The sequence below is a fragment of the Carcharhinus amblyrhynchos genome, chromosome 6, assembly GCF_965287045.1.
Source record: "Carcharhinus amblyrhynchos chromosome 6, sCarAmb.v2.hapA, whole genome shotgun sequence".
Lineage (NCBI taxonomy): Eukaryota > Metazoa > Chordata > Chondrichthyes > Carcharhiniformes > Carcharhinidae > Carcharhinus > Carcharhinus amblyrhynchos.
Genome location: NC_137329.1, coordinates 26,381,162 through 26,407,054, shown reverse-complemented (window position 1 = coordinate 26,407,054; position 25,893 = coordinate 26,381,162). Strand labels below are relative to the sequence as shown.

At 44.8% G+C, this 25,893-nt stretch overlaps 1 protein-coding gene across 1 annotated transcript in view; it reads left to right on the top strand.

Annotated features, from left to right (window-relative positions):
* LOC145343660 (uncharacterized) overlaps positions 1-22,739 on the top strand; it is a 28,725-nt gene extending 5,986 nt beyond the window's left edge. Inside the window, exons 3-8 of the mRNA XM_080189827.1 lie at positions 2,489-2,689; positions 9,313-9,500; positions 11,621-11,834; positions 13,767-13,862; positions 16,383-16,441; positions 21,863-22,739. Of these exons, the coding sequence (XP_080045953.1) occupies positions 2,489-2,689; positions 9,313-9,500; positions 11,621-11,834; positions 13,767-13,862; positions 16,383-16,441; positions 21,863-21,905 (801 nt within the window). The 3' untranslated portion in view covers positions 21,906-22,739. The remainder of the gene's footprint in view (positions 1-2,488; positions 2,690-9,312; positions 9,501-11,620; positions 11,835-13,766; positions 13,863-16,382; positions 16,442-21,862) is intronic.
* The last annotated feature ends 3,154 nt before the right edge of the window (positions 22,740-25,893 follow it).

Below are 25,893 nucleotides of genomic sequence, written 5' to 3'. Positions count from 1 at the left end.
ATTAACACTCCAATGAAGTTACTGTGAAAATCCCCTAGTCACCGCACTCCGGCACCTGTTCAGGTACACTGAGGGAGAATTTTTTTAAGCATGGCCAACACACCACATCTTTCAGGCTGTGAGAGGAAACCGGAGCACCCAGAGAACATAATAAGAACATTAGAAATAGGAGCAGGAGTAGGCCATCTAGCCCTTCGAGCCTGCCCCGCCATTCAATAAGATCATGGCTGATCTGTCGTGGCTCAGTTCCACATTCCCGCCCTCTCCCCATAACCCTTAATCCCCTCTCTTATCAAAAACCCATCAACCCGCGTCTTAAAAATATTTAGCGAGGCAGCCTCCACCACCTCAACGGGCAGAGAATTCCAGAGATTCACCACCCTTTGAGTGAAGAAGTTCCTCCTCAACTCCGTTCTAAACCGCCCCCCCTTTATCTTGAGGCTGTGCCCTCTAGTCCTACTATCCTTTCTGAGCGGGAAGAGTCTCTCCACCTCTATCCTATCCATCCCATTCATCATCTTATACGTCTCAATGAGATCTCCCCTCATTCTTCTAAACTCTAACGAGTACAAGCCTAATTTATTCAGCCTCTCCTCATAGCTCAACCCCCTCAACTCCGGCATCAGCCTAGTAAACCTCCTCTGCACTGCCTCCAAGGCCAAAATATCCTTGCGTAAGTACGGCGCTCAAAACTGCACACAGTACTCCAGCTGCGGCCTCACCAATGCCCTATACAGCCGCAGCAAGACCTCCCTACTTTTATATTCAACCCCCTCGCTATGAAGGCCAGCATCCCATTCGCCTTCCTGACCACCTGCTGTACCTGCATGCTGGGTTTCTGCGACTCATGCACAAGGACCCCGAGGTCCCTCTGCACCGTCGCCTGCTGCAGTTTTTCGCCACGTAAGTAATAATCCTTCCTACCATTATTCCTACCAAAGTGGACCACCTCACACTTGCCAACATTAAATTCCATTTGCCATTTCCTGGCCCATTCGCCCAGCCTATCTAGATCCTTCTGCAGACTCTCCACACCCTCCGCACAATTTGCCGTTCCACCAATCTTGGTGTCATCAGCAAATTTCGACACCCTGCACTCGGTTCCCTCCTCCAGATCATCTATATAAATGGTAAATAGCTGAGGCCCCAGCACCGACCCCTGGGGCACTCCACTAGTCACCATCCACCAATCCGAATAGCACCTATTGACCCCGGGAAACCCACGCAGACACGGGGACAATGCGCAGACTCCACACAAGTGAGACAGCAGTGCTAACTACTGTGCCACTGTACCAGGAGCATTTTCTAAAGCTCTCCATTATCCTACCACAGTTTAAAGGCAAGGCCAGTAATTTACCCAAACAATGGGTGGGATTTTGCTTGCCTTGCTCAGGTGCATCTCGTAAAATCCTGTCCGAGGTCAATGGAGAATCCTGTTCTGTGAACCCCATCCGCCCCAGTAAAATTCTGGCCAATGTGACTGTGTGGCTCTGTCCGGCACACTAACACCATCACCAGCGCTGTTACCAACTTCCTAAAACACAAAGCACACAAATTGTGTCTCCCCTCTCTGGTTAAAGGGTGGAGATGGTGGTGGGGGAGGAAGAGGATTAAACAAAGGCTGAGCAAGTCTCTGAAATACGTCCTGAAACCTTTCATGTCCCGTGAGGTTGTGTCACTGTTGACTAGGCAAACATGAAGGGCACTTCATGCACAGCAAGATTCCATACACAGTGGCAAGAATAAGTGTCCAATTTCTCTGCAGGTAGTGATGTTGGCTGAGGGTGAATATTGGGAGATCTCTCCTGCTCCTCTCCCGATAGCATCACTGCATCCTGTAGTGACCTCCTGGTGGGCAGACTGGGCTTTATTGTGACAGCTCATTAGGGCACAGTTACTGTTAGCATTGCTGGATGGAGTTAAAATACAGAAAAGCCATCGTCTAACTGAATGGTGGAACAGGTTTGAGGGGCTGAATGGCCTCCTTTCTATCCCTACAACAAATTTGTTATTTTGAGTGAAGGTTCCATTCCCAGTTTGGGTCAGTGTCTGTGTGGAGTTTGCATGCTCTCCCCGTGTCTGCATGGGTTTTCTCTGGGTGCTTCAGTTTCCTCCCACAGACATGCTGGTTAGGTGCAATGGCCATGCTAAATTCTCACTTAGTGTACCCAAACAGGCACCGGAGTGTGGCAGCTAGGGTATTTTCACAGTAACCTCATTACAGGGTTAATGTAAGCCTGCCTGTGACACTAAGAAATAAACCTTAAACTTTTAAATTTTATTTGTTCCATCAATCATGGATTAAATCTTTCTCCACCTTTCTCTCCCTCAATTCCTCTCCCCCTCTCCCCTTTCTCTTTCTTTTCTTCTTCTCCTCTCCTTCTTCTCCCCTTCCCCTCTCCCATTCTTCCCTCCCCTCACTCCTCCCCTTCCTCCCTCTCACCACTCCCGTCATTCCCATTTCTCCCCCTTCTCCTGCTCCATACAGCTGAGGCTGAAGATCTCGGAGGCGGAGGGCAGGGCAGCACTCTCGGAGCGACTGGAGAGGGAAGCTGCCACCAGCCTTGAGGAGGTGGACTGCGCTCGGAAACTGGCCGAATCCCAAGAGAAAGAGGTGAGAGAGGAGAGGAACAAACTGCAGTCTCTGAACATCAGGCTCCAGGAGGAGATTGGACATCTTCAGGATAAGGTAAAGAACAGACCTCAGCAGGGAAAGTGCTTTGGTGCTATTTTTTACTCTAAGTTCCATCCAGGAGTCAGGGCAGACTCTGCCGCCTTCTGCCCCATTCCCCGGTGGCACAGTGGTTAGCACTGCTGCCTCACAGCACCAGGGATCCAGGTTCGATTCCCGGCTTGGGTCACTGTCTGTGTGGAGTCTGCACATTCTCCCCGTGTCTGTATGAGTTTCCTCCAGTTTCCTCCCACAGTCCAAAAGACGTGCTGGTTAGGTGCATTGGCCATGCTAAATTCTCCCTCGGTGTATCTGAACAGGCACCGGAGTGTGGCGACTAGGGGATTTTCACAGTAACTTCATTGCAGGGTTAATGTAAGCTTACTTGTGACACTGATAAATAAATAAACTTAAAAATAATTGGCTAATTCCTTAGCTTTGGACATTTTAAAATTAAGTATGTTTTCTCACCCCCTAGCCCTAACCCTCTCCTTTAGTGCTCTCCCACCTATTCTTCTCCCCCCGCTCTCTGTCTCTGTCTCCTCCCCTTCTCATTTGCCATAGGAATTAGGAGCAGTTCAGCCCTTCGAGCTGATCTCTCCCTCATCTCAAATCCACCTCCCTACCTGTTCCCCATATCCCCTTAACCCTTTTTATCTGGAATATATCTATCTCCTTGAAACCATTCAATGATTCAGACTCCACTGCACTATGGGGCAGTGAGTTTATCAAAATCACCACCCTCAGTAGTTCCTCCTCATCGCAGTTTTAAATCTACCATTTCTCAATCTCTACCTGTGACCTCCTGTTTGAGATTTTCCCCCAAGGGGAAGCATTTGGTCTACATTTACTTTATCAATCCCTTTTAGCATTTTAGGTTCTCTCATCCCTTTTTCTCTCTGTTTCCCTTTCTGCCCCTTGTCTCCCATCTTTTTCTCTTCCCACCTCCCTGTCTCCCATCTCTTCCCTCCTTCTGCCCCTCTTCCTCCACCCCGCTCCTCCTTTCTCCCAACTCTCCAGTCACATTCTCTCTCTCCTCTCCTCTTTCCCTCCCTCTCTCACTCTGTCCTCTGGTTGGAGAGCCTGAAACAAGGATGATCAAGGTTTGCACTGGGAGATGTGGGGAGAGTTTGAAGAAATGAGTATTGTGACAGGAGGGAATGTTTTACCCATGAAAGAGTTCATCAAGCCATAGAGGTTTACAACAGGGAAACAGGCCCTTCAGCCCAATTTGTCCATGCCACCCAGTTTTTACCATTTAGCCAGTCCCAATTGCCTGCGTTTGGCCCATATCCCTCTACACCCATCTTACCCATGTAACTGTCTAAATGCTTTTTAAAAGACAAAATTGTACCTGCATCTACTACTGCCTCAGGTGTTCAAGACACTCACCACCCTCTGAGTGAAAAGATTGCCCCTCTGGACCCTTTTGTATCTCTCCTCTCTCACCTTAAACCTGTGCCCTCTAGTTTTAGACTCCCCTACCTTTGGAAAAAGATGTTGACTACCTACTTTATCTATGCCCCTTGTTATTTTATAGACCTCTATAAGATCATCCCTCAGCCTCCTATGCTCTAGGGAAAAAAGTTCCAGTCTAGCCAGCCTCTCCTTATAATGCAAACCATTAAGTCTGGGTAGTATCCTAGTAAATCTTTTTTGCACTCTTTCTACTTTAATAATATTCTTTCTATAATATGTTGACTAGAACTGTACACAGTGTTCCAAGTGTGGCCTTACTAATGTCTTGTACAACTTCAACTAAACGTCCCAACTCCTGTATTCAATGTTCTGATCATTGAAACACATCCATGCTGAATTCCTTCTTCACCACCCTGTCCACCTATGACTCCACTTTCAAGGAGTTATGAACCTGTACTCCTAGATCTCTTAGTTCTATAACTCTCCCCAATGCTCTACCATTAACTGAGTAGGTCCTGCCCTGATTCGATCAACCAAAATGCATCACCTCATATTTACCTCAATTAAACTCCATCTGCCATTTGTCAGCCCACTGGCCCAATTGATCAAGATCCTGTTACAATCCCAGATAACCTTCTTCACTGTCCACTAGGCCACCAATCTTGGTGTCATCTGCAAACTTACTAACCCACGTCTCCTAAATTGTCATCCAAATCATTAATATAAATGACAAATAACAGTGGACCCAGCATCAATCCCTGAGGCACAACACTGGTCACAGACCTCCAGTCTGAAAAACAGCTCTCTACAACTACCCTCTGTCTTCTGTCGTCAAACCAATTTTGTGTCCAATTGGCTACTTCTACCTTCAAACAGAGATTAGTTCATCTTTTTAGGGAAAATTGGATAGATATTTGAAGCGGAGAAAGATGCCAGCTATGGAGAGAAAGCAGAACAGGGGGAATAGTTTGAGATTGAATCAGGGTTATGGGAGGAAGTGAGGCAATGTGATTAGTTTGGATTTAGTACAGGGCTATGGGAGAGAATGGGAATAGTTTTGGATTGATCCAGGGATCTGGGAGAGAATGAGGCAATAGGATTAGTTTGGAATTGGTACAGGGCAATGGGAAAGAGTGGGAATAGTTTTGGATCGATCCAGGGATCTGGGAGAGAATGAGGCAATAGGATTAGTTTGGAATTGGTACAGGGCAATGGGAGAGAGTGGGAATAGTTTTGGTTCGATCCAGGGATATGGGAGAGAGTGAGGCAATGGGATTAGTTTGGAATTGGTACAGGGCAATGGGAGCAGAGTGGGGCAGTGGGATTAGATTGGAATTGATACAAACTGTGAGAGAGCAGAGCAGTAGGATTAGATTAGGATTGCTTTAGCAAAGGGCTGGCACAAATATAATGGGTCAAGTAGCCTCCTTCTGTGTTTTAAGCCTCTCTGGCTCTATGGCTCTAAGAAGATTAAATAATTTGGTCCGTCCACCCTGCCTGGTTACCATGGCAGCTGTATCTCTTTAATCCTAATCCTCTGCATTTGTTTCATATCCCTTAATCCTCTTCTCACACATCTCTGAGATCTCTGCTCTCCTTCAATTCCAGGCTCTTGAACATCACCAGTATTCATTGTTCAACGATTGATGGCCATGCTTTCAACCGTCTGGAATGTATAGGAATTCTCTCCTTTAATCCCTCCCGGTTCCAATTTCCTTTTCCTTTTTAAGACGCTCCTCAAAATCCATTTTGTTAACCAAGTGTTAATCTCCATCTTTACCTCCGTGTCAATGTTTGTCTGCTAACACTCCTCTGAAACACCATGGGATGTTTTGTTACATTAAAGGCGCTATACAAATTCAAGCTGTTGTTTCACCTCTGATTTTATGAGATTGCAAAGTTCCTCTTTGAATGAAGCGAATTGTTTTCCAAGATTTACATTTAGCTAGTTGAGCTGAAATCTGAGTATCATATTGTGTGTCAGCCGTGGTTCAGTGAGTAGCTTTTGAGTTGAACTCCTGGCTGATATGTGAGCAAGACATTATAGCTTAACACTTCAGTGCAACATGGTTAGCATGTTTGCAGATGACACTAAGATTGGTGGCATGGTGGACAGTGAGGATGGTTATCTCCAATTGCAGCGGGATTTTGATCAATTGGGCCAGTGGGCTGACAAATGGCAGATGGAATTTAATTTAGACAAATGTGAGGTAATGCATTTTGGTAGATTGAACCAGGGCAGGGCTGATTCAGTTAATGGTAGGGCGTTGGGGAGAGTTATAGAACAAAGGGATCTAGGGATACATGTTCATAACTCCTTGAAAGTGGAGTCACAGGTGAACAGAGTGGTGAAGAAGGCATTCAGCATGCTTGGTTTTGTCAGTCAGAACATTGAATACAGGAGTTGGGGTGTCTTGTTGAAGTTGTGCAAAACATTGGTAAGGCCACACTTGGAATACTGTGTGCAATTCTGGTCACCCTATAATAGAAAGGATATTATTAATCTAGAAAGAGCGCAGAAAAGATTTACTAGAATGCTACTGGGACTTGTTGGATTGAGTTGTAAGGAGAGGCTGAATAGACTGGGACTTTTTTCTCTGGAGCGTAGGAGGCTGAGGGGTGATCTCATAGAGGTCTATGAAATAATGAGAGGCATAGACAAGATAGATAGTCAATATCTTTTGCCAAAGGTAGGGGAGTCTAAAGCTAGAGGGCATAGGTTTAAGGTGAGAGGGGAGAGATAAAAAAGTGTCCAGAGGGGCAATTTTTTCACACAGAGAGTGGTGAGTGTCTGCAACAAGTAGAGGCAGGTACAATTTTATCTTTTAAAAAGCATTTAGATAGTTACATGGGTACAATGGGTATAGAGGGATATGGGCCAAATGCGGGCATTTGGGATTAGCTTAGAGGTTTGAAAAAAATAAGGGAGGCATGGACAAGTTAGGCCAAAGGCCCTGTTTCCATGCTGTAAACCTCTATGACTCTATGACACTGAAGGAGTACTGTGCCGTCAGAAATGGGATGAGATATTAAACCGCCTGCCTCTGAGGCAGACGTTAAAGATCCCACAGCCACTGTTTTAAAGCAGAGCAGGGGAGTTAGCCCTGCTGTCCTGGCCAAAATTTACCTCTCAGTCAGCATCACAAACACCGAGTTAGCTGGTCATTGTGGCATTGCTGTTTGTGGAACCTTGCTGTGCAAAAAATAGCTGTTGTGTTTACTACAACAGTGGCTGTAACTCAGAAATGACCCCTACCTCACAAATGTTGAGTGCCAATTCTCAGACACTTCCTCCGACCTCCCCCTGGTCTACAGCCCTACCAGCAAACATCAAGCCATTGTTTCCAGAACCTCACTGACTCATCACCTCTGGAGATCTTCCCTCCACAGTTTCCAACCTCTTAGGCCCCCAACTCCACAGCCCATGTTACCCCCTTCCCAAAATCCACAAACAGGACTGTCCTAGTAAACCCATCATCTCAACCTGTTCCTGCCCCACAAAACTAATCTCCTCCAATCTTGACTCCGTTCTTTCTTCCTTTGTACAGTCCCTGCCCACCTACATTCACAATTCCTCTGATGCGCTACAGTATCAACAATTTCCAGTTTTCTGGCCCTGACTGCCTCACTATGGACACCTTCTAGACCTCCATCCCCCATCAGTAGGGTCTGAGAGCTTTCCACTTCTTCCTAGAGCTGAAGCCTGACAATCTCCATCGGCCATCACTCTCCTACACCTAGCTGCACTTGTTCTGTAACTGAACAATTTCTCCTCTCCTGCAAATAAAAGGTTTGGCTGTGGGTATCTATATGGGCCCCAGTTTGCTTGTCTCTTTGTGGGATAATTGGAACATTTCTTCCAGTTCTAATCAGGCCCTCTTCCACAATTTCTTTCCTGATTTACATTTTTGCATGTATAATTTTAGACTGTAAGACCATTAGATATAGAAGCAGAATTAAGCCATTTGACCCATCGAATCTGCTCCACCATTCAATCACGGCTGACGTGATTCTTATCCCCATTCTCCTGCTTTTCCCAGTAACAGTGGCACAGTGGTTAGCACTGCTGCCTCACAGTGCCAGGGACCCAGGTTCAATTCCGGCCTCGAGTGACTGTCTGCGTGGAGTTTACACATTCTCCCCATGTCTGTGTGGGTTTCCTCTGGGTGTTCCAGTTTCCTCCCACAAAGATGTGCAGGTTAGTGGATTGGCCATGATAAATTGACCTTAACGTCAGGAAGATTTGTAGGGTAACTATGAGGGGTTACAGGAGTAGGGCCTGGGTGGGATTGTGTTTGATGCAGACTCAATGGGCTGAATGGCCTCCTTCTGCACTGTTGGGATTCTATGAACTCTGGATAAAAGCAAATTACTGCGGATGCTGGAACCTGAAACCAAAAGAGAAAACGCTGGAAAATCTCAGCAGGTCTGGCAGCATCTGTAAGGAGAGAAAAGAGCTGCCGTTTCGAGTCAAGATGACCCTCTGTCAAACCTTGCTGCCAGACCTGCTAAGATTTTCCAGCACTTTCTCTTTTGTGAACCCTTGATCTCATTATTGATCAAGAACGTATCTATCTCTGTCTTAAAGACACTCAATGACCTGGCCTCCACAGCCCTCCATGGCAGCGAGTTCCACAGATTCACCACCCTCTGGCTGAAGAAATTCCTCCTCATCTCCGTTTTAAAGGAACCTCCCTTCACTCTGAGGTTGAGCTCTCGAGTTCTAGTCTCTCCCACTAATGGAAGCATCGTCTCCACATCCACTCTATCACAGCTTCTCAATATTCTGTTTTGTTTGTTTTAAACGCCAATCTTTTAAAATATAAGTGGATCCCACATTTTGCCCCTTCAAGCCTGACAGCGAGTTCCTTCAAAACAGACTTCTAAATCCCACAGCCTTCTCTCCTAAGGTGTTTAAAAGTTTATTTATTTCTAAGTTTATTTATTAGTAACAAGTAGCTAACAAGAAGTTACTATGAAATTCGCCTAGCCACATTACGCTGCCTATTCGGGTCAATGCGCCTAACCCGCACATCTTTAGACTGTGGGAGGAAACCGGAGCACCCAGAGGAAACCCACACAGACACAGAGAGAACATGTAGACTCCACACAGGCAGTGACCCAAGCCAGGAATCGAACCCAGGTCTTTGCACTGTGAGGCAGCAGTGAGCTTGTTCTGATGAGTTCCTTTGGAGCTAAATGGAGGTATGTTTGATCCGTAGCTAACAGACGTACAACATCGATTAACACTGACAGAGAGAAATTATTTGGAAAGCGAATCATTGCTGGAACGGAGGACAAGGGAAAACCAGCTGAAGCTGGAAGAAATGAGGAACTTGGAATCTGAGAGAGAGAAAGAGGCACTGAGAAGGAAGGAGCTACTCGAAGAACTTTCACAACTGAAAGAGAGGTGTGGATTTTTCTGTTCCTTCCCATTGTGTGATAACCTGTCCCATCATTACTAGTGATTTCAGGAACCCTCCAGCCCACCCTCGTCTCCCTTCCCCTCTCCTCCCTCTGTACATTCAGTATCTAACATTGCTGCTCCTCCAGGGCCTCATCAGTTCTGAGAGTTGCTTCACTGTTAGTGCCACTTTCTCAACCCCAAAACCCCAACACAACATTTGTGCTCCCCCACCCCACAGGGGCTCCAAACTTCCAACAACGTTTGCTTTAACCCTGAACCCCAGCCAGGAATATACCTGGATCCAACTCTCCGACCTCTCCCGCTCCACATCTTCTCCCCCCACTCATCCTCTCTCTCCACCTTAATCCACTTCTATTCTCAATTCATCCCTTTCCAGACCCTCGAGCACGTAACCAGGGTTTACATTACAGAGCAGCATTAAAGGGGAGCTGCACTGTCAGAGGGTCAGTACTGAGGGAGTGCTGCACAGTCGGAGGGTCAGTACTGAGGGAGTGCTGCACAGTCGGAGGATCAGTACTGAGGGAGTGCTGCACAGTCGGAGGATCAGTACTGAGGGAGCACTGCACTGTCAGAGGGTCAGTACTGAGGGAGTGCTGCACTGTCAGAGGGTCAGTACTGAGGGAGTGCTGCACTGTCAGAGGGTCAGTACTGAGGGAGTGCTGCACTGTCAGAGGGTCAGTGCTGAGGGAACACCGCACTGTCCAGCGGGTCAGTACTGAGGGAGTGCTGCACTGTCAGAGGGTCAGTACTGAGGGAGCACTGCACTGTCAGAAGGTCACTAGTGAGGGAGCGTTGTGCTGTCAGAGGGTCAGTGCTGAGGGAGCACTGCACTGTCAGAGGGTCAGTACTGAGGGAGTACTGCACTGTCAGAGGTTCAGTGCTGAGGGAGCGCTGCACTGTCAGAGGGTCAGTACTGAGGGAGTGCTGCACTGTCAGAGGGTCAGTACTGAGGGAGTGCTGCACTGTCAGAGGTTCATTGTTGAGGGAGTGCTGCACTGTCAGAGGGTCAGTACTGAGGGAGTGCTGCACTGTCAGAGGGTCAGTACTGAGGGAGTGCTGCACTGTCAGAGGGTCAGTACTGAGGGAGTGCTGCACTGTCAGAGGTTCATTGCTGAGGGAGTGCTGCACTGTCAGAGGGTCAGTACTGAGGGAGTGCTGCACTGTCAGAGGGTCAGTACTGAGGGAGTGCTGCACTGTCAGAGGGTCAGTACTGAGGGAGTGCTGCACTGTCAGAGGGTCAGTACTGAGAGAGTGCTGCACTGTCAGAGGTTCATTGTTGAGGGAGTGCTGCACTGTCAGAGGGTCAGTACTGAGGGAGTGCTGCACTGTCAGAGGGTCAGTACTGAGGGAGTGCTGCACTGTCAGAGGGTCAGTATTGAGGGAGCGTTGCACTGTCAGAGGGTCAGTACTGAGGGAGCGCTGCACTGTCAGAGGGTCAGTACTGAGGGAGTACTGCACTGTCAGAGGGTCAGTACTGAGGGAGTGCTGCACTGTCAGAGGTTCATTGTTGAGGGAGTGCTGCACTGTCAGAGGGTCAATACTGAGGGAGTGCTGCACTGTCAGAGGTTCATTGTTGAGGAAGTGCTGCACTGTCAGAGGGTCAGTACCGAGGGAGTGCTGCACTGTCAGAGGGTCAGTACTGAGGGAGTGCTGCACTGTCAGAGGGTCAGTACTGAGGGAGTGCTGCACTGTCAGAGGTTTATTGCTGAGGGAGTGCTGCACTGTTGGAGGGTCAGTGCTGAGGGAGTGCTGCACTGTCAGAGGGTCAGTGCTGAGGGAGTGCTGCACTGTCAGAGGGTCAGTACTGAGGGAGTGCTGCACTGTCAGAGGTTCATTGCTGAGGGAGTGCTGCACTGTCAAAGGGACAGTTTCATCATGGGAAAGGGCAATACTGGGCAACGCTGCACTGTCAGAAGTTCAATATTTCAATCAGATGTTAAAACTCTCAATTGCCTGTCTGTGGAGGCAGGTGTAAATGATCCCATTGCACTACTTTCAAAATAGGGTTAGTGGGAAAGGGTGTGCGATGTGGTGACATTGTGAAAAGTGTTGTGTAAATCCTTTCTTTCTTTAATCTGTGTGCTCTGTCATTGTGCCGGCAGAGAGGCTGTCCTGAGACGAGCAGCCATTGCAGCTGAAGAGGCCTCTGATGAAGCCTCTCAGCTGCAGTGTGAGACGGAGAGATACAGGAGGATGGCCGAGCACCAGAGGGACGAGAAGAGCAGAGAATGCGAGCTGTGGCGTCAGAAGCACGACTTCCTGAGTGACATCCTGAGGAGTCAAGAGGAAGAGAAAGCAAAAAGGAAGAATAAAGCTGTAGGTTTTATCCTGCCCTCCGAGAACTTCTAACAGGGAAACAGGCCATTGGGCCCATCCACTCCATGTTGGTATTTACTCTCCACATCAGCAAATAATCCTAATTATCTTTACCCTGTTCCCAACACCCTCCAACTCCTTTTCCTTCATTCAGCTGTCCAACCTCATCCTGAAGGGGACCTTATTCAAGCATATAAGATCCTGAGGGGGCTTGACAGGGTAGTTGGTGAGATGTTCTCATAGTAGGAGAGTCTTGAACAAGGGGACATAGCTACAAGATAAAGGGCTGGTCATTCAATACTGAGGTGAGTGGAAATGTCTTCTGAATCTCTGCAATTCTCTGCCCCAAATGGTGATGGAGGTTGGATCATTAGAAATATTTAAAGTGGAGGTAGATAAATATTTAATAGATCGGGAATTAGAGGGCAATGGAGAAATGACACAGAAAAGGAGTTGAGGCTGGTACAGATCAGCCATGATTGTACTGAGTGGTGGGGCAGGTTTGAAGGGTCTGGTGACTACTCCTGCTTCTATTTCTTGTGTTGTGAATATTGATACTAGATTCTGCCTCAAACACTAACATTGGAAAGGAATTCCGTATCCTTACATTTCTAGCAGTGAAGGTGGTTCGCCTGACCTCAGTTCTAAATCGCCTCCGATAAGCTAAGAAGCCCCTCGCTCTTGACGTCTCCTGGAAACAGTATGTTTCAACCTTACCTGTTCCATAGAGACACAGACTGGCCCATTGTTCCTCTGTGAATGAGCTATGCAAGCCCTTTACCATCTCACACTCTCCCTTCAGAAAATAAAAATCGGGTCTCGGTAAATGTGATCATGAAGCTGGTGAATTGGTTAGAGAGCCGGTTGTTTCATTAATAATCCCTCAGGGAAGGAAACCTTTTGACCTTACCGGGTCCACACACACACACCCCCCCAAACTCTTGCTGGTTAACTCTTGCTGCCCTCTGAAGCACCCTGACAAGGCAATCTGTTGCGTCAAGTTGTCTGAGTGTTTTAAGGTGGTGGGCAGCTCACCACTACCTTCCCAGGACAATTAGGGATGGGCAATAAATGCTGACAGTGACTTGCACACTCATGAAAGAATCAAATACCATCTTCTCCTAGCGATTCGAGAATGCCGTCAACTGCCTCTTTCTCAGGGCAAGAGTTATAGAGCTTTACAGTCAACTTCTGCCCAATTTGTCCATGCTGCCCATTTTTTTAACCACTAACTAGTCCCAATTGCCTACATTTGGTCTATATCCCTCTATAGCCATCTTACCCATGTAACTGTCTAAATGCTTTTTAAAAGACAAAATTGTGGAGATGAAGAGATTTTATCTTCTGTTAGAAGGGATGTGAGACTTTGGAAAAGCCTGCCTCAGAAGACAGTGGGATCCCTTGTCTATCAAGAATCTATGGTCATCAGTGCTCGATGGGAATATAGAACTCAAAGCAGCCATGATCTTGTTGAATGGCGGAGCATTCAAGAGGCCAAATAGCCTACTCCTGCTCCTAATTTGTATGGTCATATGTTAATGGGCAGCATGGTGGCACAGTAATTAGCACAGCTGCCTCACGGTGCCAGGGATCCAGGTTTGATTTCCAATTTGGGTCACGGTCTGTGTGGAGTTTGCATGTTCTCCTCGTGTCTGCGTGGGTTTCCTCCAGGTGCTCCAGTTTCCTCCCACAGTCTGATAGAAATGCTGGTTAGGTGCATTGGCCATGCTAAATTCTCCCTCAGTGTACCCGAACAGGCGCCGCCGGAGTGTGGCAACTTGGGGATTTTCACAGTAACTTCATTGCAGTGTTAGTGTAAGCCCTACTTGTGGCACTAATAAAGAAACTTTAATTAAATGCCAACTATGCTGATGATGCCCACACCCTGGGAATGAACGGTAACATAAAAAAATGTATTTTTCCTGTCCCCAGTGTCAAGCCAAGTTCCAGACGTACTTCCTGTGCAGGACAGAATGTGACCAGCGACTCAGTGTTGCTAAAACAGACCGGATCCCAAAGAGTTTTGTGGTAAGTGGAAAATTAAATATTTGTAGATCTGTGCATCAAAATTTGGGGGTTTTTTTTGGTTCTCAGCTCAAAATTACATCTGGGGGGCCAGGTGTGGTGTTTGGACACTTCTGCGTTCGTAGAATCACAGAATAGCCCAACAAGAAGGGAGGCCAATCGGCCCATTGAGTCTGCATGGCCTCTTACAAAAAGCAATCCAGCTTGTGAGGAAGTAAAAAAATAGGAGCAGGAGCAGACCATTCAGCCCCTCAAGGTTGCTCTGTTTCAACATGATCATGGCTGACAATTTGCCTCTATTCCATAAGAGAAAATGCTGGAAAATCTCAGCAGGTCTGGCTGCATTTGTAAGGAGAGAAAAGAGCTGATGCCTCCAGTCCAGGTGACCCTTTGTCAAAGCTTTGGATTGTGGGAGGAAACCCAGAGTACCCGGGTCAGGTGGATTGGCAATACTAAATTACCCCTTATTTCAAGGGGACTAGCCAGGGTAAGTATATGGGGTTATAGGCATAGGGCCTGGGTAGGATTGTGGTGGGTGCAGACTCGATGGGCTGATTGGCCTCCTTCTGTATTGTCAGGATTCTATGATCTATGATCAACATTTAGAAGTTTCATCTCTTTTGAAACATGTTCTTCTTTTCTATTCTTACAACAGAAGTGAATAAGCTCAGACTTGCCCACATTACACTCTTATCTTCCATCTTGTTGCCCACTCATTTAACCTGTCTCTATTTCTTCACTGCCTCTTTGTCTCTTCAGAGCGTTCATTCCCACCTAACTTTGTAATCTCAGCAAACTTAGATGTGTCACTGTATGTGTCTTTGTCTAGTTGTTAATATAGCTTTGTAACTGGCTGAGGCCTTGATATTGCGCTTTGTGGTTACTCCACTAGTCACAGTCTGACAATCTGAAAATGCCCTGTTTATCCCTACTCTCTGCTTATAGGAATTAGGAGCAGGAGTAAGCAATTCAGCTCTTCGAGCCTGCTCCACCATTCAGTCAGATCATGGCTGATCACTTCCTGGTCTCAAATCCACCTCCCTACCTGTTCTCTATATCTCTTTAACCTAATTTCTTAAATCAGGAATATATCTATCTCCTTGAAACCATTCAGTGATTCAGACTCCATCGCGCTATGGGGCAGTGAGTTCCACAAATTCCCCACCCTCTGCAAGAAGTTCCTCCTCATCTCAATTTTAAATCTACACCCTCACAATCGATACCTGTGATCTCTTGTTCTAGATTGCCCCACAAGGGGAAATATTTGGTCTACATTTACTTTATCAATTCCTTTTAGTATTTTATATACCTCAATCAGATCCCTCTCAACCTTCTAAACTCCAGTGAGTATAAGCCCAAACTGTTTAATCTCACCCATTAACCAGTCCCCTAGACATGGGTGATATATTACCCACACAACATGACCCATTCTGTGTGGCACCATATCAAATACCTTCAGGAAATCCAGGGATATCACATCCCAATTTAACTATCCAACAGGTTGCATTCTCCAAAACCCAAATAAATTTGAAAACTTGTAAAACCCAGCTCTTTCCACAAAGCCCTAAGGTTTATTTCTCCTTCAGGTATTTATTCAATTCAGTTTGGATGGTTACTATTGAATCTGTATCCGCCACCCTGTCAAGGAGTTTCCCCCCAAACCCAGAACAATTATTGAGTAGAAACTTTTCTAAACTCCTGCCGCCCCCCCTCCCCCGCCCGCAACATGTAGCCCCTGGTTCTTTTATCAATCATCTTAAACTTGTGCCCTCCGCCAGAGGAAGCAGGTTCATGTTATTTATTCTCATAGAATCATAGAATCCCTACAGCGCAGAAGGAGGCGATTTAGCCCATCAGGTCTGCACCAACTCTCCGACAGAGCATCTTTCCCAGGCTCTATCCCTATAACTTCACATATTTACCCTGCATATTTTGGGACACTAAGGGGCAAATTAGCATGGCCAGTCTACCTAACCTGCACATCTTTGGTCTATGGGAGGAAATTGGAGCACCCAGAGGAAACCCCCGCAGACACGGGAGAACATGCAGACTCCACACAGTCATCCAAGTCCCTGGTGCTGTGAGGCAGCAGTGCTAACCACTGTGTCACCCACTGTCAATCTAAACTCTTCATGGTTTTCAACACACTTATTTTATCTCAACCTAGCCTTCTCTAGTGTAAGAACAAGCCCAGCCTCTCCACTGGAGATATGTGTTATGATAATTCCATATCCCCACCTGTTGCTTAAGGGATCAGGAAGGCGGAGACTCATGTGGAGGCCACTGATATTATTGGGTCATCTCATTCATTATATTAAGCAATTTGAGATGTAGCACTGCACTGAGTGCTGCATTTTGATATGATGTTGAATCGAGGCCCCGTCTGCTCCCTCAGGTGAACCACTTGGTGCTTGCTGCAACTCATTGTTACCAATATTTTGTGTGACTATGTTTGTGTTTACGAGTCAGTCAATGATACGGAGCAATGGTATACCTATAAGTTCCATCTGTGGATTATTGCAGGAAGACGAGGCAGCAGACTTTGCTGAAACTGATGACTGGCTTCATATAAATACTGAAAGGTAAGCTTCTGAAATAATGAGGCACTTTTCTTTTGTAATTGGTGCCCATGAGGGTGGGTCGATGGCACAGTGGTTAGCACTGCTGCCTCACAGCGCCAGGGTTCGATTCCGGCTGTAACAGTAAGTCGCAGTAAGTTCATTGCAGTATTAATGTAAACCTACTTGTGACGCTAATAAATAAACTAAATGGCGGACAGGAAGAAGCTGTGGGTTCTGTTGGTGAGTTGCTAATTTTAAAATCTCTGTATGGCACTTCACTGAGATTCCATACATCCATCTAAGTGACACTGCCTGTTGGATGGTGCTGGTGCCCTGTAATCCACTCTCTGTGCTTTTCCTTGTCTCAGAGATTTGATGTCACAAGCACTTCCCTTGTTGGCTTTTTAGCCTCCACTGTTCTCACTCTTAAGTTGATTCAGAACTTCAAGACTCAATTTGATTGACTCTAAACTGCCCTCTGAACAAAGGCAACTGAGGTGGGGCAATAAATGCTGGCCAGTCACCGATGCCTATGTCCCACAACTGAATAAAAAAATAATTTGCCCTTTGTCAAGTAAGTCACCTGCCCCTTTCCTCAGTGTGCGTCGATTCCAACATCTAAGTCTCTCCAAGGTCAGGCAAGTGGATGGGAGTTCTGGGATCGATCATCCATGATTTATGAATGGTGGAAAAGTCTCAAGGGGCTGAATGGCCTCCTTCTGTCCTTCCCCCATCTCCCCAACCCCCTTCACGCTGGCACTTGCATTGTGGTGCCTACACCTGCCAAGAATAATTGGGGAGCTTCCTCCAAACATCAGCAACTTTGGTGTTGGATGGAACTCCAGTGGATTTCAATCTCTGGTTTTATAAACTGAGCTTAAAGTCAATGTAAACATTTTTGTTGTGAACTCCTTTCCACCAGATGTTTCATGTCTCTTACAGAGGGGCGCAGTTTCCCCAAGATTTTAAAATGGCTTCCTTTGGCAGGTTGAGATGTTGCACAGCTTCACCCGGCCATGAGGGACAGGCACAGGTTTACTTCAATGACCTCCCACCCGTTAAGCGCAAGGAAATATTGTCTCCCAGTACAGGCAGGAAGGTTGTCAATTACTTCTGGCTTCCCGCAGACAATGGTGATTAAGGTAAAAAAAAAACTCGACAAGCATCAATTCTAGAGTCGGGACACCATTATTGAACATTGCTGCTGCTCTATGTTTGGGATTGACAGCCAGGCATGGTTTGGTATTCACCTTTCAACCACCATCACACAACAAAAATCTTGCTATTTACTACACTGCTGTTTGTGGAGGCTTAGTGTGCACAGGTTGGCTCTAATGCTAGAATCGTGGATTAATAAAGTGCTGAAGGAGACCATTCGACTCATTGTGCCTGTGCTGGCTCCTTGGAAGAGCCATTCAATTAGTTTCATTCCCCTAGTCATTTCCTACGGCTCGAAGCATTTTTGTAAGTTACTGTAAAATCTGTTTCAAGTTGCACATTCCAAATCACAACTCAATGCATAAAAACATGTTTCTTCATGTTGCGTCTGGTTCTTTTACCCATCACCTTTAATCAGTGTCCTGTGGTTACTGACCCTCCTGCCACCATTCATTGTTTAAAACCGTTCATGAATTTAAGCGCCAATATCAAATCATCCCATAGCCTCTCTGCTCTGAATTTCTCTAATTTCTCCACAATTGAAGCACCTTACTCCTGGAACAATTCTAGTAAATTTCTTCTGCATCTTCCCCAAAGACTTGGCATCCTTCCTAATAAAGTACATCTCCAGAACTGAGCACAAATTTGAGGCCTGGCCAATGTTTTAAAAAATTTAGCATAACTTTGTTGTTTTTGCATTCCATGGGCTGGATTTTCCCTTCCGAAGCAGGTACCTAGAGTCAGGAATTTTCCCGACACACCGGACCCACCGCCATAAAAAATATTCCAAATCACATGATTTCCACTGTGGGGGAGGGAGGGAGGGTTGGGATGTGCTCGGGGAAAGCAGAGCATGGGGGGGGCGACAAGAACCTTAGGCCGCACTTGGAATATAGTGTTCAATTCTGGTCGCCACATCAAAAGGATGTGGAGGTTTTGGAGAGGGTACAGAAAAGATTTACCAGGATGTTGCCTGGTATGGAGGGCATTAGCCACGATGAGAGGTTGGAGAAACTTGGTTTGTTCTCACTGGAATGACGGGGGTTGTGGGGCGACCTGATAGAAGTCTACAAGATTATGAGGAGCATGGAAGAGTGGATAGTCAGAAGGCCTTTCCCAGGATGGAAGAGTCAATTATTAGGGGGCATATGCTTAAGGTGCGAGGGGCAAGGTTTAAAGAAGATGTACGAAGCAAGTTTTTTACACAGAAGGTAGTGGGTGCCTGGAACTCACTACCAGGGGATTTAGTGGAAGCAGATACGATAGTGACTTTTAAGGAGCGTGTTGACAAACACATGAATAGGATGAAAATAGAAGGATATGGATCCTGGGAAGGATAGGGGGTTTTAGTTCAGTCAGGCAGCATGGTCGGTGCAGGCTTGGAGGGCCAAAGGGCCTGTTCCTGTGCTGTAATTTTCTTTGTTCTTTGTAAGGGTGGACAACTGCCAAGGTGGGCTGGTTAGAAGGCCAGGCCTTGGTTATCTGGGACTTTGTCCCAATTATTTTGGAAGCTGTTAGGCCCTCCAACTCCCACCCCTCCACCCAGCCCCATGGCACCTCATAGCTTCCAGCCCAACTCAGTACCAACTCATGCTCCCATGGCCCTTCATTGCCAAATAATTTCCTCCACCCCACTCTGTGGCATCACATACACTCATGCCAACTCACCGAGTATCCATTCAGGAACTACGTAGCCATGAGAAACCAATTAACTTCTAACACTCTCACTCCTACAGTGAAAAAAATCTCCCATTCTAAAAACCTATTCAAAGATTTTATGAAGCACTGACGAAGGGTCATCTCAACTCGAAACGTTCGCTTTATTCTCTCCCCACAGAAGCTATCAGACCTGCTGAGATTTTCCAGCATTTTCTGGTTTTGTGTCAAAGATTTTAAATCTCAAGGGGATTAATATCTTATAAAAACAACCATCTACTCTCTGGTAGTCATTTGAAACAAGGAGAACAAGAATACTTGTAATAAAGTATATCTCATGGCAAGAATCTGGATGTGGTACCTTTTAACATGACGTGGCTGACCAAACTACTCTTCCACTCTTACTGCCTGCCAGACATTTTGGAAGGGCAGCATGGTGGCATAGTGGTTAGCACTGCTGTCTCACAGCACCAGGGACCCAAGTTCAGTTCTGGCTTTGGGTGGGTCATTATCTGTGTGGTGTTTGCACTTTTTCCCCATGTCTATGTGGGTTTCCTCCGGGTGCTCTGGTTTCCTTCCATAGTTGGGTTGTTTGGCTATGCTAAGTAGACCCTAGCATCAGGAGGATCAGCAGGATAAATGTGTGGGCTTATGGGAATAATTCCCGGGTCGGATTGTGATTAATAGACTCAATGGGCTTAATGGCCTCCTTCTGCACTGTAGAGATTCTAAGGATAAGTAGTTTGATAAATCAAACCTGTTGGTCAGTGTTATGAATGCCAAAGTGGGATTGAAACCTAGAGCTTCTGGTTTAGAGGTACAGACATTACCACCGCACCAGAAAACCTCCTCGAGCTGCTCTTCAGACACCACATCAAAAGGGAGAGCCTCCTTTAATAGCCTCTTTAAATTGTCAATCAAACTGTGAACTCAGAACCCTCTTCCGAGATAATTACAGCTTTTGAAATTTGGCCAAATATGACATGATAGCCTTGGGAAAATGGCAACAAAGACTTCTATTGTTGCCATTCTATTGAATCTGCATGACTGGAATAAATGTAGGCAACAGGCATTAATTATTACCCAAACTTAATTGCCTTGAAGCAGGGGTTAGTCACCTTCTTAAACTGCAGTAGTCCTGGTGTAGGTATGCACACAGTACTGCTGGCAATGGGAATTCCAGAATTTTGTCCCAGTGACAAGGAACAGATAAGAGTTCTAGTTTGGAATGGTGTGTGACTTGCAGGTGCTGGTGTTCAAATGCATTTGCTGCCCATGTTTGTCTAGATAATAGAGATTGTTTGAAAAATATTGTCAAAGGAACCTAGGCAAGTCATTGTATTGTATCTTGTATATGGTATACATTATGGCTACGGCACCCTTCTGGTGGAGGAAGTGTGTTCCAGATGGTGGATGGGTTGCCAATAAAGCAGGCTGCTTTGGCTCGAACAGTGTCAAGCATCGAGTGTTGCTGGAGTTACACTGATGCAGGCAAGTGGCATATTCCATTACACTTTAATTTGCATCTTGTATTGGGGAATCAGAAAGTAAAATATTGCAGAATTTTTAGCCTGACCTCCTCCTTTAGACAGTATTTATATGGCTAGTCCAGAATCCTTATAGTTATTGGAACAGCTCAAGTGACATTTCAGCTCATTGGCAGCCTTTGCTGGAATTAATGGATTTCCGATGAAAATCAAGGGAAGTGACTTAATTTCATTCAAACTCTGATATAACAACCATATCACACCAAATCCTGTTTACTCATCATACTGTTCATTGATCTACATTGTTACCAGACTGTTACCAGACAAATTCTCATCCTTGTTTTCCTATCCCTCCATTTAAATTTGTAATCTTTTCCAGCCCCACTGCTTTGCAAGGGAATGGCTATGCTTGCCCCAAAAACCAGAAAATCCCACCCAAGGTCAATAGACCTTTGCATGGTCCACACTGATTCCAGCAACAGGCAAGACAGAAAAATCCTTCCTCCCTCCCTTCTGATCTGCTAGCTCACAAACAGAGCTAGGCATGAGAATTTCTGTAGCACCACTGAGTTAAAATATTGTGCTTTGGAAACTTTCAGAGTTAAATTGGAGATGGGTGCAATAGATTCACCAGAATGAGGCAAGGACTTAAATCATGATGACAGGTCACAAACTAAACATGTTTCCTTGAATGTGATAAAGGGAAAATTGAGCTGCTTAAATGATGGTAAGGTTTCATGAAAGATTTTCTCTTGAGAGATTCCAGAACAAGGGAGCATGACTAAAATTAGAGCTGGATGGCAAGAGGCAATTTCAGAAAGCACTTCTTCACACAAAAGGGTAATAAAAATTTGGATCTCACCTCTAAAACATTGCAGGTGCTTGGGTTCAATTGGAGCTTCAAAGACAGGGATCAATTAGAATTATCTGGTATGAAAAGCATGTAGGGATTTGGTGTAACAGTGGGCAAATGGAGGCATTTTCACCTCAGAATCCAGAGATTATGGATTCAAGTCTCTTTTCTCTCCCCAAATCTTAAGCACATTCTCAGGTTGCCACTTCTCTTCAGTATTGCTTTTCATGTTCCTGTGCACCAAATGAGCATTCATGGTTCATGTCACAATCAACCTGTGCTTTCTAGCTTCCAGGTGAAGATAAATAGCAACGTCCAAAAGGAAAGATGAAATCTCAACTATTTAGTGAACCTTGGAGAAGCGAACACAAGAACTGCAGTAATCCATCAGAAGTTATGCAGTTTAGCTAAGCCACCATGTCAATGTCTGTTGAAGATTGAGGATTAGTTTAAAATGTCAAATTGCATCAACACCATTATACAGAAACAAATGTTAGTTCAAACTGGTCTATGCTTCACATGAACCTCCTCCCATTCTTCACCTTACCCAATAACATCTTTCTACTCCTTTCTCCCCATTTAGCATTCCCTTAAAATGCAGTGATGTCATGCCTTAATCATTGTGATGACAAATTCCACATACCATTACACTAAGAAATTTCTCTTGCATTCTTTCATTACTAGTGTATCTTATTACCAAGTTATCAACTCCCCCACAGTAGCCCAATGTCTCTAAGGACAGGAGTGTTAAACTAGATAAATGGTAAATATTTGATACCAATATTGGCCCTTTAAATCCACAAAACCTAATCACTGTATAGAAGCAGAGGTCAAAGATCAACTGCTACAGAATTTCCTCTGGTCATTTTGAACAGTTGTTACTCTAGAGACTGGTGGAACTGATGAGAAAAACTACTTTTAATTTCCAATACTACAGCAGAGGGCAGGCTATTAGTCATTCTTGATTAGAGCTACCAATCCTATTCCTTTGCTTTATCCACCATAATTTTTAATTTGCCTCTGGAAATTGGATCATTTACTATTACCCTACATGGTGTCAAACTACATTTAAATAAAAATTCACAATTTTGATTAAAGCACTGAGACAGTTGTGTGTCACACATGCAAATCCTTTAAGGTGCAGGGCAAACCAACAAGGTGTGACAAAAGAGGAGTTACTTTAGTTAAGTTGCTGAGATGATTTATAAAAAAACTTACAGAAATATAAACGGACAACTGACACCACATTTCAGGAAATGTGTGAACAGCCTTAGGGTTCAGGGGTAAAAAAGGATGGAGAATTGGAGATTGGAAACACCAGGGCTGTTCTCTCTGGAACAGAGTGCATCAAGGTGATCCAATATCAGGTTTTCAAGGATAAGAAATGCTGATTAACAAGTTTCCTCTGGTGAGTGTAGCAATAATTCAGGGAATAGGTGGGGAAGATTAGAAATTCTTTCCTGTTGTTTGAATCTGGAAGACAGCTTGAAAATGTGTTAAGACATGTCAACTAAAATTTTTCTTCAAAACAGCAAAAAAAAACAGGAATTGGATTTAAGATTTTTTAAAAAATGGTTTGAACCTACAGAGTCACATTCCAAACCTATGGAAGGGAAACAACTCTGGAACGTTGACAAACTCTTGGTTGCTATTGTCTGATGGGTTTTGCATTGATCTCATGGACAAAAAGGAAGCCTCTTACAGTATTCAAAATAATGGGTGACAAAAACCTAATTAAGTGAACACAAATTAACTTGAAAGCTATTAGAATAGCACAAATTAACTTGAATAGAATAGCTCCAGGAGCACTCCTGTGGACTGGCAACTGAGCCAAGTGGAGTTCCTGCCTCCAACTAGTTTGGGCCCAGTGTATTAGTTCTTGAATGTCTCCATTCACCAGTAAACACATTTTGAAAAACTCAACTCTAGGGCTCTATGTTTTTAAATCAGATCAAGACCAAATTAGCATCAGAGTCCAAGAATTGAAACATGACCAATCCATAATCTGTATACAGACATGAAGTCAGGGTATATTTTGGTTTAAATATAATAAAACTAATCTTTGAACATGAAAACCTGAGATTCTTTACAAGAACCAGTTATACAGACCTGGCAAGTGTTAACAAGCAGAAAAATTGCCCTCAATTGAGGGGAGCCATTTGTCCAGTCCTCACCTAGGTTACAATAGCTCAAGAATGGGGAATGTGGTGATGGATTTAAGAGCAGGAATGTGGAACCAAGCCATCAAAAACCAAAAGGTTGATGGGCCAAAAAGTCTCCTATGCACTAGTTCTCCTACCATTAGATCCAGTACTTTGGTAGCCAACTCACTACTAGAACAAGGAACCACAAACGTAGCATCTAGAAGTTACTCAATCAGTAAGTTAAATCTTTAGACAAGTGAATTGCACCAAACCAAAAATGCTCTTTCCAGCCCTGTGCTTCAGGAAAAACAGGAAGCTGCAAGCTTCTCAACTAACTCACATTCCAACTTGCTCAGTTGTTACAAAGAGTTGAAATCTTGGCAAAAATGCTCAGCTTTACAGATCACTAGAGTCTAAAGTGAATCACAGCTCAGCCAGTTTTATTTGTAATGATAAAACCTGAACACTGGGTAGAAGTTTTCTGCTACAAAAAGTGTTAACTGAAAGATGACTGTTACAAGGAATCATTAGATAAGCTATTCAACATAGAAACTGGAGTAACCCATTCAGCCTCAAGGCTGTTCTGCCAATATGCAGAAATAAGTCAAATTTTATCATAAAAACCACCAAGGCTTATTGTAAAGTCTGATGATTCAGATAACAGCACTCATTTGTAGAAAAATATTGACTGCTCAAAAGCCTGGAGTGTCCATAGTCCAAGGGTCACATCTGTGCAGGCTAACATTTAAACCCAAGTACATTTTGCACATTTAGGTTAAACAACTCATTTGGATGTAACATTTAACCAGTTATACAAACTGGTGAACAAATGGCAGAACAGGCTACAGGGGCTGATTGACCAACTCCAATGTACTGAAAATCTGCAACAGGAGCACTCAAAAACCTTAAGACTAACCATGTTGAGTTTATTCTACGGAAAGAGGCAAAGATCCCTCGCCTCATGATTATGTCTCCAATGAAACTGGAGTTCTCTTCACCCATCATTACAGCAAATTAACCTATGTTTGCAGGAAGAATTGAGCACAGGCCTGGTGATAAGGAGTTGTATGATGCAAAGTAGTGTGTTAATGGTTGTGGAAATCAGCCTGCACATAGCACTTCCAATACAGATTGGTCTTACAATACACAGGTGAATCAGTTGAGACAAACTGGCATGGGATTCAAAAGTCAGTGATCAAAACTTCTGGTTAAGTCAGAAATGAAACCAGCCTGGATAACTAAGGAGCCAAAAAATCCACAACAGTGCCCCTTTAAAGATCAAGCTATGAAATTCTTTGCTCTGCCACATTTTAAAACTCCATCTTCAGCCCTTTTTGTCTCTAGATTACATTGATGTCAGACTATAGTGCAATCTAACACTACTTGGTTAAAGTCTGAGGATCCAGGCTTTCAAATTTTTAAAAGAATTTTTTTAATGATCAAGTGATGGCTGTAGATTGCTAGATTGGTTTTTAAAACTGAACCTTGTCAAGGGGATGCCACAGCCTCCCAAGTAGCTATTTACCATGTGGGGAAAAATTTACTACAAGACTTGTGCCCAATTCTCCTCCCCCCTAATAAAAAACTAGGATTTTACCTCTAATTGCCCAAGTTTCAGGCTTGAAGACTTAGCAGGGATTCGCCTTGACTCTGATGTCTGGGCTTCACCCCTTGGGTTCAAAGACAAGCAGGAATCCATTTTAAGTTTCAGGGATTTATTTTTCAATGCCAAGTGAGTTCAAAATAATTGAATTTTAGATGAAAAACCACACGTTCAAAATCATTATTGACCTGACAGTAACTGGTGCATCAGAATGTCACTCTGCTGAGCCTGGGCAGAAAAGCAAGTTGGCAAATTGTGTACAATGCACATTCAGGAATGTGCAACTGTACCAGTTTAGTGTACAAGAATATTGGCAATAACTGTAAAAGCACCAAAGCTATGTGCATTAACCCTATGAAATGCAGTTTATTCAGCATGTTACGAGTCACATAAGCTGCCACGAAGGGCCAATGCACCGACCACCTCCCAGGAAGCACCTGAATTTATAATAGACCAAATTAAGTTTAGAAGCAATATTTAAATTTGCGATCTATGAAAATGATTTAGGTGCACCACAATAGCTGCAATTCTGACTGTTTAAGGGCAAGCAGACAAGCTAGCCCTTTGGTGAC